Raw genomic sequence first — 14,520 nt, 5'->3', positions numbered from 1 at the left:
GATTGAAGCAGGGACCTTTAAATCTTCAGTCTAATGTTCTCCCAACTGAGCTGTTTCAGCACAAAGAGATCATGATGGCTCTTAGACGAAAATTAGAAAAACATCTTGGAGAAAAACAGACATTTCAGAAAACGGCTTTCCACAAATCATAGGGGGCTGTTACTCTGTCAACATCAGCAATAAAACTGTATTCATTCATATTGTGATTGGTGGGAATTATCATTTTTGCATAACAATTTTAATTTTTACTGAAAGAAAACTATTAAAATTCTTGGTTCAGCGATTTGGATATTGCACTTGGCCATACTGCAAAAAGTATCTACAGAAAAGAAAAGCTGAAAACACAAGCTGATGCAACTGGAAGTACAATGTATAAAAGTTACAATATATACCAATGTCTACACTCACAGACTCACCGTGTTTGAGTTATAATCCCATCAAGGGCTGTCGGACTATCAAGTGCATGATATTTCTCTCGCAGACATTTCGAACCCTTCATGCACAGTTGCTGCAAGTCCACAGGTTTACTCAGAGTCGATAGCATCAAACATTACGTTAAACACAGGGTTATCAGTGGAAGCTTAGAAAAAAACACTGTGTGTTACTGCTGACACCCACCTGTGGTTCTGTTTTGACAGGGTCTCTGGTCACAAGAGTGTGAGCTCCACGGGACCCTCTAGCTGAGAGAGGATCTGTTGAGATAAAATACGAGCACAAGCGTGAATAGACGTGGTGTAGGAGGATGAAATAGAGATGTTCAGGACTGAAACAGCAGTTTACCGAGTTCATCCATACGGAGGCACTGGCACAGATGGAGGTGGTGCTGGTCTTTGCACAGACTATTGTGGTTCAGCAAGGATGAAGGATGATGGGAACGGGGTGACGAGTACGAGAGAGATGATGAATGAGATGGAGATGGTGATGGAGGTGTGGCAGCAGCAAAACCAGGGATATTTCTATCTGTTTAAGAGCTGTTTAAGAATTAGCAACACAAAGCAACACAACAGGTTTTTGTGAACCTTAAAGGGATAGTTCAACTAAAATGAAAATTCAGTCATTATCTATTCACCCTCATGCCGATTGAAGGTCGGGTTTATTTTTTTAGTCCGCAAAACACTAATGGAGTTTCTGGCTGAAAAAACCCCATCATATATAGAGTAGCTTTTATATTTACATAAGCAGTGAATCTCTTTATGAAACATATTCTCAGCTGAAGAGGACAGTTCTCTATCTGTAACAAAATGTGTAGCTACTGATACTTCAAGTACAAAGTCTATCAGAGCACATGTAGGACATTCAGTACAGAGAGATCCCAATCAGACTGCTGTGAGTCAACAGCTCTAATTGTGGTCAAATGCTTTCTAAAAGGTCAGCTCGTTAGCTGCCGAAACCCGGGATCGAACCAGGGACCTTTAGATCTTCAGTCTAATGCTCTCCCAACTGAGCTATTTCGGCACAAAATATACTTAAATCACGGCCATTAGGTGAAAATCAGTGCATCTCGATAGGAATTAGCAAATATTTCAGAAAACAAGTGGAACCACAAGGTCATGACAAATGAAAATCTGAGGTCCCATCTTTTTTTTATCTTTTCTGAAATATTTCTTTCTGTTTTGTTGATGAGGTGTTTTAACGGTTGTGTCCTGCACCTGACACCCAGCATTTCCATGCAAGTCTCCTGGAATCACCGACTTTAGGGGACAGCCCTTGTATTTGCTAAACCAGTCTCTTTTTTTGTCCTCTGTAACTGAAGATGACTTCTGTTTTATGTCTCGTGTTGAAGGTTGTGCCACAACTGTCCTGGTGACCAGTGCCAGCACAGGAGAGATGATGCTGCAGTTGCTCGTCGGATCTGTAAGAAACTTTACACAGGAGCTCTTTCTTCTTCAATGTCCTTTTTATTTACCACGAGGACTAAATTCACATCAGTGCTTCCACATTCAGTCATTTTATGTGATTAATTTCAAGGATATTTCTACACCCATTCTAGGGAACAAATCATGTTCTTTCAAAAAAACATTTGAAATTATTAATACCAACACTTTAGTTGGTGACAATATATTCTTTAAGGATACGTGCATATGAAATATATGTAATTTATGAAATATTTTGTTTTACTTGATTATTATTTTAATTTCTAAACTTGCTCTGCATCAGAAAACACCCTTGTCCCAGACAAGAATTCACAACTTCAAACAATTTAAAAAGATGTTAAAAGCCTTCAAAATATAAAACTAACAATATCTACTGATAACAAAATGTGCTATTATAATCATCTTTGTTTTAAAATATATATTTTTTTAAAAATGTTGGCCCTCTAAAGTTGTGCCCCAGATTTCCGTCACCTCTGTCAGATATTAATAAAATTTAGCTATACGCTAAGGACCCCTGTCTCACTTCCTGGTTTCAAAAATGTGGGAATACTCCTTAAGAACTGGTTATTTTTTGACAAATTCATTAAATAATATTGTGATCAGATTGTTTCAATTATAACATCATCTCTGTAGCTCTTCTAAATCAAAGCTAAATAAGAATTATGGTTTAAAAATGTGTATTTTGATTAACATTAAGAGAACTCTGAGACAATTTAAAAAATAAAGTTGCTCACTTTGACTATGCTGTGTAACATCTTGTCAGCTCTGGAAAATCTGACATACAGCCTTTTATGAAATGTACATTTAATAAAGAATTTAACCACGAGGAGACTGGTCTGTTACAAGCTTTAACCAAGAGTTTGATCTTATAAATTTTTTCTGCATAACTGAAGAAAATTTAAACCCCCCTCAAAATATGGTTTTATTCAAATTCTCAAGAACGAGTGTCGACATATTGCTCTTGTTTCTTTTGATTAATTAATATTTGCTTCCCATTACTGTTCAACCAGCTGATTGATTATTATGAAAGAAGCTTTTATGATAACAAACCACCCTGCTGTGGATGTCGACTGCGACGTCAGTTTCAAAGTGTTTCAGTGTCGCTGCCTGCAGCAGGACATTATTGTCCACAAGGATTTAGTGCGGTGCCTCGCTGTGTCTAAATGAATGAAGCAGAAACACTGCCATTATAAACCTGTTATGCAGCTGCGTTGCTCTCCAGTGTTGATTGCAAAGTTGTTTGAAATTAGAAACTCACAGTGTGTGTGTCTGTCTCTTACTGCAGGTGATCCACAGTCAAGGCAGCTACGCTTTCCTGTTGGCTTGTACAATATCTTCATTCATCGGCCTCTGCCTGTTCCTGCTCTTCCTCTATGTCCAGCGCGTCCACAGAAACTGCCACATAGGTAAACACACATCAGGTACACACACACAGAGTGTAGGGATGCAGCATAATATCGTCACATCAACAGTATCAGCCAATACTTTAAAAGGCTTTAAAATGAAATATTGTAGTAGACCGATATGAATATTTCTGCAGACAAGATGATGCTTTAATTATGTAGATGCAACATGAGTACGTCTGCAGTGTGGAGGTTTTTAAAGGTGTCTCATAAGAGTAGGAATAATGATAATGATAATTACATCACAGGAGAGACTTGACCTTTTCTACAAATTGAGGGGAAAAAGTATGTGCGTGTATCAGCATCTGCAATTGGCCCAAATGAGCTGGAAAATATCAGCATTTTGGATATCAGCGACAATCCGGTGTTGTGCAGCCCTAATCGTGCTCATCCAGTCACCTGCCAAGTGTTTCTCAAAAGTACTTGCCCTTTTCCAAACAGTTTCTAAGGACGACTTCCCAGATGGCTCTGTGTAACAAATAGGGGTGGGGGAAATATTTGATTCTTAGATGCATCACAATGCCAAAGTCAAAAATTGCTTTTCTAAATGTCACTTAACAGGATGTTGACAGAGTGAAAAAGGCAGAGCTCAGCTGCGAGGGCAGCGAATAACCCAGACAGTCTACACATGCAAGAGTTATCAGCAGTTAGCAGGGAGATGTACTTCTTCTCAAAAGGCCGCAGTTGTAATCATGTTTTAATTTAGTGTCTAAATAACTGTTTACGAGACAAAGGTGAAGTGTATTGTGAATTCTATTTACCATCATCCAGAGACTTAAGTAGTTCACAAATCAGAACAGTGATCAGCAGTAACGAAGGAGAGCAGCTGAGCGACACGCACCGCGACAGTTAACACCTTCAGCCAACTCTGTGGCAAAGAAAATCGCTCTCTGCTCAGTCTGTACCTGCTCTGTTGGACAGCGAGGTCTTTCCTCTGAGCTGACAGTGCAGCAGAGAGGCTGCTCTCCACTGCTGGAGACATAATGTGAATAAAGTCAAACACTCCGCCATTGATTAATCAATTAATCAATGCAGTTAACTTTCTTAAAAACAGTTGGAACCTGTTCAAATGTCGCTGTATTTTTGCAACTGATCACCACCATATGTCAGCTTTCATGTGCCGAAATAGCTCAGTTGGGAGAGCGTTAGACTGAAGATCTAAAGGTCCCTGGTTCGATCCCGGGTTTCGGCAGTTGGTGGGTTGTATTTTGAGAGCACACTGCTGCGATGGTTGAGGTTTGGATTGCAGGATTCTTTCTCCAGTTCTCCTTACATGTGTTCACATGGCTTTCCTACAACACATCCATGTTGGGGCTATCACATCACCTCAGTGTGGAGAACACAACCATTGTAGTCTTGGATGATGAAAGGAAGGCAGTTTTGCTGGGAGTGTTTGCTTTGATGTTCATGAGTTTTTCTTTGGTTGGGGTCAGATAGGTTGAGAGCTGTGCTGAGGGGCCATTAACCCTTGATCCTTGTGCCGAAATAGCTCAGTTGGGAGAGTGTTAGACTGAAAATCTAAAGGTCCCTGGTTCAATCCCGGGTTTCGGCAGCTGGTCAGATGTGTTTTGGGAACACATTCCACTAGAGCTGGTGACTCACTGGAGGATCAACAGCCAACAAATGTCATAGCTGATTGTGTCTTGTCTGTCTTGAGTATCCATGTTCTCCTTCACAGGTTTTCTCTCCACAAAGCCACACATGTAGTTGATTGAGGACATGAATACAAATTCTGTGGCTGCAAGTGTTTCATTTGAGATGTGTTTCTTTTGATAAGGTAGTCTTGACTTTTTTTGGGAGAGCAGAAGATATTATTTTATCATGAATTAATCTGTCAGTTCTTCACCCAATTAACTGATGAGCTGTTTGGTCCATAAAATGTCAGAAAATTGTGAAAAATGTTGATCAGTTTTTCCAAGACATCTTGCTTTGTCCACAACTCAAAGAAATTCAGTTTACTGTTGTCAGAGAGAAGTAAAGAAACCAGATAATATTCACATTTAAGAAACTGAAATTAAAGAATTTGGACATTGTTATTTATTTATGTATTTTTATTTATTTAAAAAAAAGGTGCAAAACAATTAATCGATTATCAAAATAGTTGACCATTATTTTAACAGCCGATTTATTAATGGCTGCACATCTACCTTTAATGTTACTTTAATTAATACCCCTTGTGAGATTTATATTATATTACATCAATGCTGTGAGTCCAACTAATCCACTGTTCATCTGTTTCAGATTCATCTACAAACACAACCATGGAAGAGAAGCCAAAGACAGGAAGCTCCTGATCTGAAGGTCCGTGACGGGCTGACCAGAGGAAACAAATGATGGAAAGGGAGCATGAGAAGAGCCGTCTCTGACATTCTGACATCTTACCCCTGTGTCAGAACAGGAGCTGAACACTTTTAATGGACCTAAAGAGAAGTCTACTTCCAAGCCTGACGATCAACATGCAGCTCAATTGGTGACTGGTGCTCAACTTGATTCCATTTTTGGCACAGTCATCTCTTCCAGCACATTATAACTCTGCTGTAGCTAGATTCAAAAGACACTTTAATGAATAAGTATTTCCTTTTCAGTGTGAATGTGAATGGACTGTGGAAGTTCACGTGTTGTATGATGTTTGTGTCACAACACCTGCAATAGATTTGGTTGCTACTGTTTAAATATGACTCATATATATATCTGTGTAAGTACTACTGTTGCTTGAATAGACATTAATTTCATTAATTCTTGACTCACGGTGTTGCTGCTTGCAGTGTTCTCAGGAGCTCCTTGTCTGATCAACTTCACACCTGACAATGCACCCCCTCGGGTCCTCATCGATACACCCGCCAAGTATGAAGTCGATTGGATGAACGGTTCTTGAGATATGTGAAGGACAGTCATACATACATACATATACAAAGACACACAAACACATCAGAGGTGAAAAATGTGACATGTTTGTTAAACAGTCCCCTGTAGGGGATCTGGGGACATCCTCCCCCAGAAGAAAAGAACTGTGATTTTTAACATATAAACAAAGCATTCTGGTGCATTTTCACTTTGTGTTTTCTGCACACATTACTACTTTTACTTTTACCTTAATACTTAACCAGAAAGTACTGAGTAAGATGCTGATGTAAAAGTAAAGTAAAAAGTACAAAGTAAGGTACTGAAGTGACAGTACTTTTTCCATCACATTATAAACTTTTGTCATGGTCACGCAAGACATCATATCTACATATCATTAAATTAAAGCATAAGGCATTCAGGAGATGTGGTATTTTTTTTTTTTTAAATTGTGGGCTAGCTAGCAAAACATATCAACAATCTGAAAATAATGAAAAAAAAAGAAGTAAAGAAAAAAGAATTTGGTTTTGTGAATTATGGTTTTGAAGTTACAGGCAAAAACATTTGTTGATATAGCACCCCCATCTAATGAAACTTCACCAAATTTGACACCAGACATCCTGAGGTCCTCAGTAATACACCTGCCAAGTGTAGTAGAGCAGATATGAACAGTTTTTGAGATATGCAAAGGACATAAACACAGGTAAGATATTGCATATAAAAACATGCAATGTCATGTGTGGACTGTGGATTAACTGGACTGGGACGGGACAGGATTTGTGTGTGATTGTGATAAGGAGGAGTGAAAATCCACTCCTGTGTCTTCCTCCAGTCTCCACTCAGTTCTCTGTAATGTAAATTTGGACATCAACATACCTTTAATTTGTTGTGGCCGCACAGACTCCTCCACAGACTCGTCAGTGTGGCCACTACAGAAGCAGATCTACTGTGGATGGATGGAAAGAAAGAAGAATAAACAAAACTATTTGTCGTCCATGGGGTTTGCAGCTGTCCATGTATACATCCATTCTGGACTACGGCCCATACAGAGAGATTCCTTCCTTTATAGTTAGGTTAGATTTGACATAATGACAAAATACAGAGACGTGGTTAGTTAGAGATCTTTTATTATTGGTCTCACCTCTCTCTTCCATTATAAACACCTCCTCGACGCCTCTCACACATCAATACGCCACTTAAGACAAGCAGCTTGTAAACATTTGAAAAAGCATCAAACAAATAGAAAACTGGACAGAACAAAGCAAGAACTGTGTCATTTCCTTTTAAAACCAGATTTTACATTTCAAGGTAAGTTGAGGGAAAAACATCATCAGAAGATACAAATGAAGAAATATGCAAACGACAAGTCCCAAAAGACTTGATGGAGGAAAGTTTCAAATGGGGTTTTGGGGTTATTATCCAGCTATTTTATAGTTTTTCATTAAAGTTGCTGCAAAAATGCAATACAAGCTACCAATTCTATTGGGCTCGGTTACAAATTCAAATAAATAAATATCATGTAGTTGTCCCTAATTATTGTAAATGACTTGATTTATATTGTAAAAGATCAGTTTTACTGTATAAAATACGAAGTGCATAATTTTATCCTCCCTTTGGGAAAATATACATTTCTCAGTAAGCAAACAACAACATCTCAACAAAGAGGAAATCTGAGTCATAGAAAAGCGACAGAATCCAATACTACAGGAACCCCGAAAAGTTTAAGTGCAAACGTTCCATCACAACATCTGCATGTACAATATCAACACTATATCAAAACACTTTACATATAAAACATAGATTTAGATTTCTCCCATAAGGCTTTGATTCCCAAAAATAGCCGATGCCACCATGGGGCAGCCGCCTCCCAAAATACACAACATAAAGGAACAACATGCACAAAGAGAACATTAAATCAGAAAACCCAAAATAGCAGACTTCTAACTATCTGGCCGTTACAAAAATAGAAATTAATCTTAAAATTCTATTGGTGTTACAGGAAAAATGAAAGGAGATTACACAAAAAAATAATAAACAGGTTTTATATATATATTTATATACTTTCTGAGTTAATTTGTTATCACAAACATTTAGAAGCAGGTTGGAAAAGAGATGTGGCCACCAACTCAAAAACATGGCCTGATTAGATTTACGTGCTCTGCATATTAACCCATGTTGCTGTCTCTATGTACAGTTATGCATCCCGGAGAACACCGCATGTCAAACCACGTGAGCTGCAGCGTCACTCGCACACAAAACATCCCCGTGAAGTTTGACTCCAAACGTCTGGGGCTCTGGTTTGGTCTATGCAAAAATATGGCAGAAAAAACAAACAACAAATGCTGTCGTGTATATCATTAGCTTGATGCTAACTTTTAAATGATACAACTCCATCCGCTTTTGGGAGATAAACTTGGGCTTGGCTGTGGTAAGGCACCGTATATCAATATGACGGACTGCAGGCTGAGGGGGCAAACGTCTGTAAGTTGAGTAAAAATGAGCATCGTGAGTTCCCCCCCCCAACAAGATTCGCTGGTCATCCATCCCTGGGTTAGAAAGGGACACTTAGGTATAGAAACACTTGAGTGTGTTCTATCCAAGCATCATGTAAACAAGTGTGATGTACAATTTCCACATTTAACAGCATAGAAATGTGGCATCTACCTCTTGAGTCTGTGTCTCAGACTTATGGCTTTAAAGTCATTTACAAAAGAGGTGTTCACCTTTCATGGCTGATCATCTAGAGGAGGGGTCTCAGGGCAAGAAGAAAGGTGCTTCGAAGCTCCAGAAGGTTACAGTCCTCTGGATTAAAGGTGGGTGTATTTTAGATGGCTAAGGCTCGGCAAAGGTTAAGGCTGGACTGTTCAGAGCCCAGCCACTACGATGTGGAGGTTCAGAGGGAAATAATATACCTGCACTGACGCTGCAAGCAACATTCATTGAAGCCCCACTCACTTAGAACAAAGAAAACAGACCTGACCTGTGGACAGTAAACACATCTCAACATCTTGTATGATTTTGTCTGGCTTTAGTTCAAACTGACCCTTCCTAAGTCCCGCCCCTTTAAGGTCTGTGCTCCAATAACAGTTGAGCAAGCAGGCAGAACCTCTGTCAACTTGTACCTGTACAAGATAACAGCTAATGTCTAGCTAATGTTAAAAAAACCCTTGCTAGCCAGCTAGCTAACGACGATGTAAAATAGCTAGCTAGCTAATGCTTTGCTAACATTAGACTAACATAGCACATAGCATGTCGACAGTAAGTACAAGGCTCAGGGAAGGAGAAAATTGACAGACGTTCTACCAGGTGTCAAGCTTGCTTAACTGTCATTGGAATATAGAACAAAAAGGGGTGGGACTAAGGAAGGGTCAATTGTACTTAAAAAAATAATTTGACAATTTGGAACAATATTTGCATAATTGCCAAATGTTAGGAGATGACTGATACCAGTCTCATGCCTGTATTGTAAATTTGCAGGTGGTGCTAGCAGACGGTTAGCTTAGCTTAGCTTAGTGGGGGGAAAACACAGGGGGTTAACAGCTACCCTGGCTCTGTCCAAAGGCAACAGATACACTAACAAATACCTCTAAAGCTCAATAATTAACGTGTTATATTTTGTATAAGTATAAGCAGTTGCCAGGCAACCAGTGGAAAGTGGCTGAAGAAACTGTCTGGTACATAAAAACCATAAATTAATGTTTTTAACGCCTTTTTTAACACATTAAACTCATGAGATATAACAAGGTTAATTAGTGCAGTATTTTCAGACTGAGGTCCAGAGATCAAAAAGGGTCCCTGAGAGGGTTGTGGAGGGTCCCGAACAAAGGGAGCGATAGAATATTTTAAATTTTCTCACATTATTGATAGTTGAACAACAAGGGAAGAAATACGGCTGACTGACTGTAATTTATAGTAGTTTATAGTGATCCTAGTTTGATCACTGGTTGATACTACGAAGAGATTACTAAAATAAAATCCACTCTAACGGGGATCTGTTGTCTAAATAAGCATCTATTTTGGGGGTCTTTGATGTGAAAAAGTTTGGGAACCCCTGCATTAGTGAACATCAGAGGGGTTGGCAGGTGGATTTTGTGATCTTTGGTCAGAGCCAGGCTAGCTGTGTCCCTCTGTTTCTACTCTTTATGCTAAGCTAAGCTAAGCTAACCCAGCTGCTGGCACTAGCTACATATTCACCGCACAAACACGAGAAGGGTACCAGTCTTCTAATCAAACTTTTGTCAAGAATGGGAATAAGTGCATTTCCCAAAATGTCAAATTTCTATTTGTCCTCAAATTTAATGTGAATAACTTAAACTAAGTGTCTCCAAAATAATAATGTATAGCTTGCTTTAAAAAAAAAAAGGCAACATCAGAGCAGTAACATATCCAGATTTTCTTTGTTGTTGCTTGCAGAGTCCATGCACAGAAAAAGTTTTTATGGCTTCTCTTTCTTTAATCCCCACCTGAAAGCTTACCAGCTGGAGGCAGACCAGGCCACTCTGGCTTTCTGGGTTATTCTGCTGTATATATACACACACACACGCACACACACGCCAGAACAGTTACACAGAGGCATGATTCAAGGTTCAGCTCGGATTATGGCCACATGTCATGATAAGACAGTCAAGGTACAAGTCCTGTTGGATATGGCTATAGTCAGCCGACTTTTCAGAGCAGCAAACAGTACACACTGAGGCAAGGTGAGGCGAGGTCGAGAGCTCGGTCAAAGATAAGTAAGAGTTGCAGGTAAACATGCAGGTTATCAGGTTAAAGCACTACCCTTCCACAAGGGTAAAAGTTAAGGAGAGAGGACAAACAGAAACAGAATCATCGTCAGCAGGAGACAACAGGTTAGAAACCAACTGATGACAGAAAATATGTCTGTTTTTGGCAGTAACACTGTCACAAGAAAAGAAAGAAATTATGCAAAAGGAAAGATCCTGTTATCTGCGATCCCACTTGTCTGTGTCCAAGTATGAAGCAGATTGTCGCTGCGGAGGGTCCAATCCACATGCACCAGCCGTTGCCATGGAAATTCCTCCCTCCTTCGAATTGTTGTGACTGAGGATCCCAGAAAGCCAGAAGACACGAATCCATAAGTGCATAAGGAGCGACGGCATCAATATGAATGAGTACAGGAGAGCAATCTGCAGGGTGTAAGTGCTCAGAGACAGACTGAATGTGTTCATCCGTCAAACCTGGACGTGTGTCCAAGGTCATCCGTCCACACGTCTGACTGTAGTGTGACTTCTGTGACAGTGAACTTTAAAGCACCGGAGTGATGAGGAATGGCAATGAGCCCCACATAAAAGTCCAGGATGTGGGAGTAGGAGATGGAGCAGGGAGGGTTAGTCTGACTGTCTGGATTCAAATGTTATGCTGTGGGGGGGTTAATCCTATGTCTTCTGTGGGTCTGGGGAAATGGGGCCAGGCGTGTTGGTCCCATCCATACTGTGTACAGGGATCTGGAACTGAGGGGTGAGGACAGACGGAAACTGGAACAGAGCAGGAGGATGTGTTAGGATGCTTCAGACAAATATATAAAACTATAGAGACAGAGACAAATGATACAGTATTTATACTCTAATGTACTGACTTGGAACAGGTGTGCTCCCTGGCGGCGTGTGGCCGGGCTGAGGGGAGCGACCGGACTGAGCGTGCTCCAGAAGTGGATGTTGGACAGCAGAGGACTGGGAGTCAGCAGCAAAGTTGGAGTCTGAGGAGGAAGACAAAGAAACTCAGTGTTACGGCATTAGAGCCCAACTGACTTTAAATTTTCAGACATACTGGAGCACCATAAAAAATAAATCTTGTAGTGGGAAAATTATATGCTGAACTGGTCACTGTTGTTCCTCATAGTTATTTCTCATGTTCTGTCAGGCACTAACTGGTTACTTGTCCTTGAACACACAGCTGTTCTCCCTTTAACTTCTGATAACACAATCACATCCTGACCCTCCCAATAAGCACTTCAGGTCCATCCTGACCCAACCTCCTCCTCCTAACCCTGTAAGATAGATTTACATTCTTGACTCATTATCAGTTCCTTTTACACTCTGACTGTGTACTGATCCTTTGCAAAGCTCTATTAAAACACCACAAAGACAATCTTGGTCTTCGTGCCTGTTTTCATTTTCAGATTTTCCACCACAATCTGTAAAGGAATAAGAAAATGAATGTTAAATATAAAAGAGGAATACGTAATTTTTAATATAAAGTACTAGGGCTACAACTAATGACTAATTTTCATTGTCGATTAATCTGATTAATCAATTAGTCGTTTGGTCTGTAAAATGTCAGAAAATGCTGAAAAAGCCCAAAATAACGTCTTGTTTTGCCAATAACTTAAATGTTTTCAGTTTTCTGTTAGAGGGGAGTAAAGAAAGCAGAAAATATTCACTTTTAAAAAGCTGGAATCAGCTAATTGAGATTTTTTCCTTAAAAAATTATATTACAACTATTTAAAAAAAAGATCAATCAATATCAAAAATGCTTGCCAATTAATTTAATCAATAATCAATTAATTAATTGTTGCAGCTTCACAAATGACTATCTTTTTCTATTTATTTCTGTGTAAAGTTATTATATATTTTTAACATGTATATTTATTTTTCACATATAAATTGTCCACATTTTTCCAGATTTACGTTATTATTATTTTTTTAATGTCTTTTTTGGCCCTTCTTTTTTCATATTATTTTTTTCCCCTATTGCTTTTGTTTTTGCACCTAAAGCCAGCTTGGCCCTCAAGGAATAGCAAAAGCAATATGGAAAAAAGAGGAAAAATAAAGGGATGAAAATAAATGAATAAATAATAAATTACATTATTTATTATTATTTCATTATTAATAACATTATTATTTAAAATAAATGTGAATTAAAATAAATACTGAAAAAATATAACAAAGGAAGACGATAAATAATGAAAAGCTGCAGTAGAGAAACGCCAATGATAAGTCTGAAGTCATTTAGAAACAGTTTCCATTATATAATGTAGTTTGTCGATTAGAGAGCACTGGTAAGTTTCTTTTAACTCTTCCACTCAGTATCTTGGTCACTTAACCTTAACTGGCTTCACAAAAATGTTTTTAAGAATATCTATCAACATGTGGGATGATTTCACTCTCAAATATTGACATTGGTATCTACCTCAAAAATCCTGGATCAGCGGCTTTAAAACATTCCCATACAACTATTAGCCTCTGAACTGCCGCAACCACAATGACAATTTGTTCAGCAGCTCAAATAGGTCTGGCATTGTGCCCACTGATCAAAACCAGTCAACCAATCAGAGTTGAGTAGGTGGGATTAAGAATGGGGATGTCATCTTCCCACATACAATAGCTACCATGGCAACAAGCAGGGATGAGATCAACGGGGGTATAGAAGTTGTTTTAAGTCCATGATGAATGAATGAAGTGAAAAGAGCTCAGTCAGAGCCTCATTGTGCGTCAACTCCTGTTTAAGCCTGTGCTTTACATTATCCTTGTCCCTTTATAGTGTTTATCTGCCAACACTGGCAGGTTTGTTAGTCTACCCACAAGGTCTACTCTTAATGGGATGTTAAATCATTTACAACAATGATGGACAGTGATTCCAATATTGCAGCAAAGACTAGATAGTATTTTCTTTTAAATTTAATGAATCATTGTTAATGAAGCGTGGGCTCAAGTTCAAAGATACTACACACAAGGACAGTCCAGACGCTATTAAAAGCTTCTGGCTAATCCATGTGCATCTGTATTGCCCACCAAAAACTAATCTGAGTGCTCCCATACAGTGAAGAAGCACTGCTAAAAGTCAAAGAAGAGAGAAAGAAGAGAGAGAAAGCAGAAAGAGGAACTGATTCATATGTGAGCTGGCCGGCGGTTTGATACTGGATCTCATGATCAAGCCTGACCTGACCTTCTGTGGGGAGACAGAATAAAAACAGCATTGTCTGAACGAGCAAATCTAATAGGCTCCTAAATTCTTTGCAGTGGCACACATGATCATGTGGTCTGAAAACACCACAAAAACAGGACCAAACTGTTAGGCATTAAGAGATTACTGCGCTATTGCTGCCACCTGCTGGTCAGGGTGAATAAATGCTAGCGCTTCTATTCAGTCAGACAATGATCTTTGTCTACTGCTGTGCTTTCTATATAATCACAGTCTGTAATGCAAACAGTAGGTTACTTAGATACTAAATCATTTCAACAAATTATGGGACATCCGCACCACACTGAAATTAGAGAAGACACAGAATGTATGAATAAATGAAGATGCCAATAACTAAGAATCACTTCAACAGGCAGCACCTGATTTCTCTGATGAGAAATGTAAACAAACAATACTGGTAACCTAGTTTTACTGTTGATGAATGAAGATGAAACAACATGCATATTTGGAACATTTCTTGA

At 39.0% G+C, this 14,520-nt stretch overlaps 2 protein-coding genes and 3 non-coding genes across 5 annotated transcripts in view; 3 read left to right on the top strand and 2 right to left on the bottom strand.

The window, feature by feature from the left end:
* slc60a1a (solute carrier family 60 member 1a) overlaps positions 1 to 6,578 on the top strand; it is a 34,243-nt gene extending 27,665 nt beyond the window's left edge. The window contains exons 8-10 of the mRNA XM_084727092.1: positions 1,784 to 1,854; positions 3,160 to 3,280; positions 5,519 to 6,578. Coding sequence (XP_084583218.1) covers positions 1,784 to 1,854; positions 3,160 to 3,280; positions 5,519 to 5,571 — 245 coding nt within the window. The 3' untranslated portion in view covers positions 5,572 to 6,578. The remainder of the gene's footprint in view (positions 1 to 1,783; positions 1,855 to 3,159; positions 3,281 to 5,518) is intronic.
* trnaf-gaa (transfer RNA phenylalanine (anticodon GAA)) lies at positions 1,383 to 1,455 on the bottom strand. The gene has a single exon. It is a non-coding gene; the product is annotated as a tRNA-Phe (tRNA).
* Positions 4,397 to 4,469, top strand: trnaf-gaa (transfer RNA phenylalanine (anticodon GAA)). The gene has a single exon. It is a non-coding gene; the product is annotated as a tRNA-Phe (tRNA).
* trnaf-gaa (transfer RNA phenylalanine (anticodon GAA)) lies at positions 4,757 to 4,829 on the top strand. The gene has a single exon. It is a non-coding gene; the product is annotated as a tRNA-Phe (tRNA).
* Positions 6,579 to 7,228: 650 nt separating the features above from the next.
* elk4 (ETS transcription factor ELK4) overlaps positions 7,229 to 14,520 on the bottom strand; it is a 28,526-nt gene continuing 21,234 nt past the window's right edge. The window contains exons 5-6 of the mRNA XM_084727079.1: positions 11,715 to 11,834; positions 7,229 to 11,613 (exon numbers count right to left, since the gene is read on the bottom strand). Coding sequence (XP_084583205.1) covers positions 11,515 to 11,613; positions 11,715 to 11,834 — 219 coding nt within the window. The 3' untranslated portion in view covers positions 7,229 to 11,514. The remainder of the gene's footprint in view (positions 11,614 to 11,714; positions 11,835 to 14,520) is intronic.

Source organism: Lutjanus erythropterus, chromosome 2 (assembly GCF_056507025.1).
Source record: "Lutjanus erythropterus isolate fLutEry1 chromosome 2, fLutEry1.hap2, whole genome shotgun sequence".
NCBI lineage: Eukaryota > Metazoa > Chordata > Actinopteri > Lutjaniformes > Lutjanidae > Lutjanus > Lutjanus erythropterus.
Note: the sequence above shows the minus strand (reverse complement) of the source record. Positions and strands in the feature narration are given on the sequence as shown.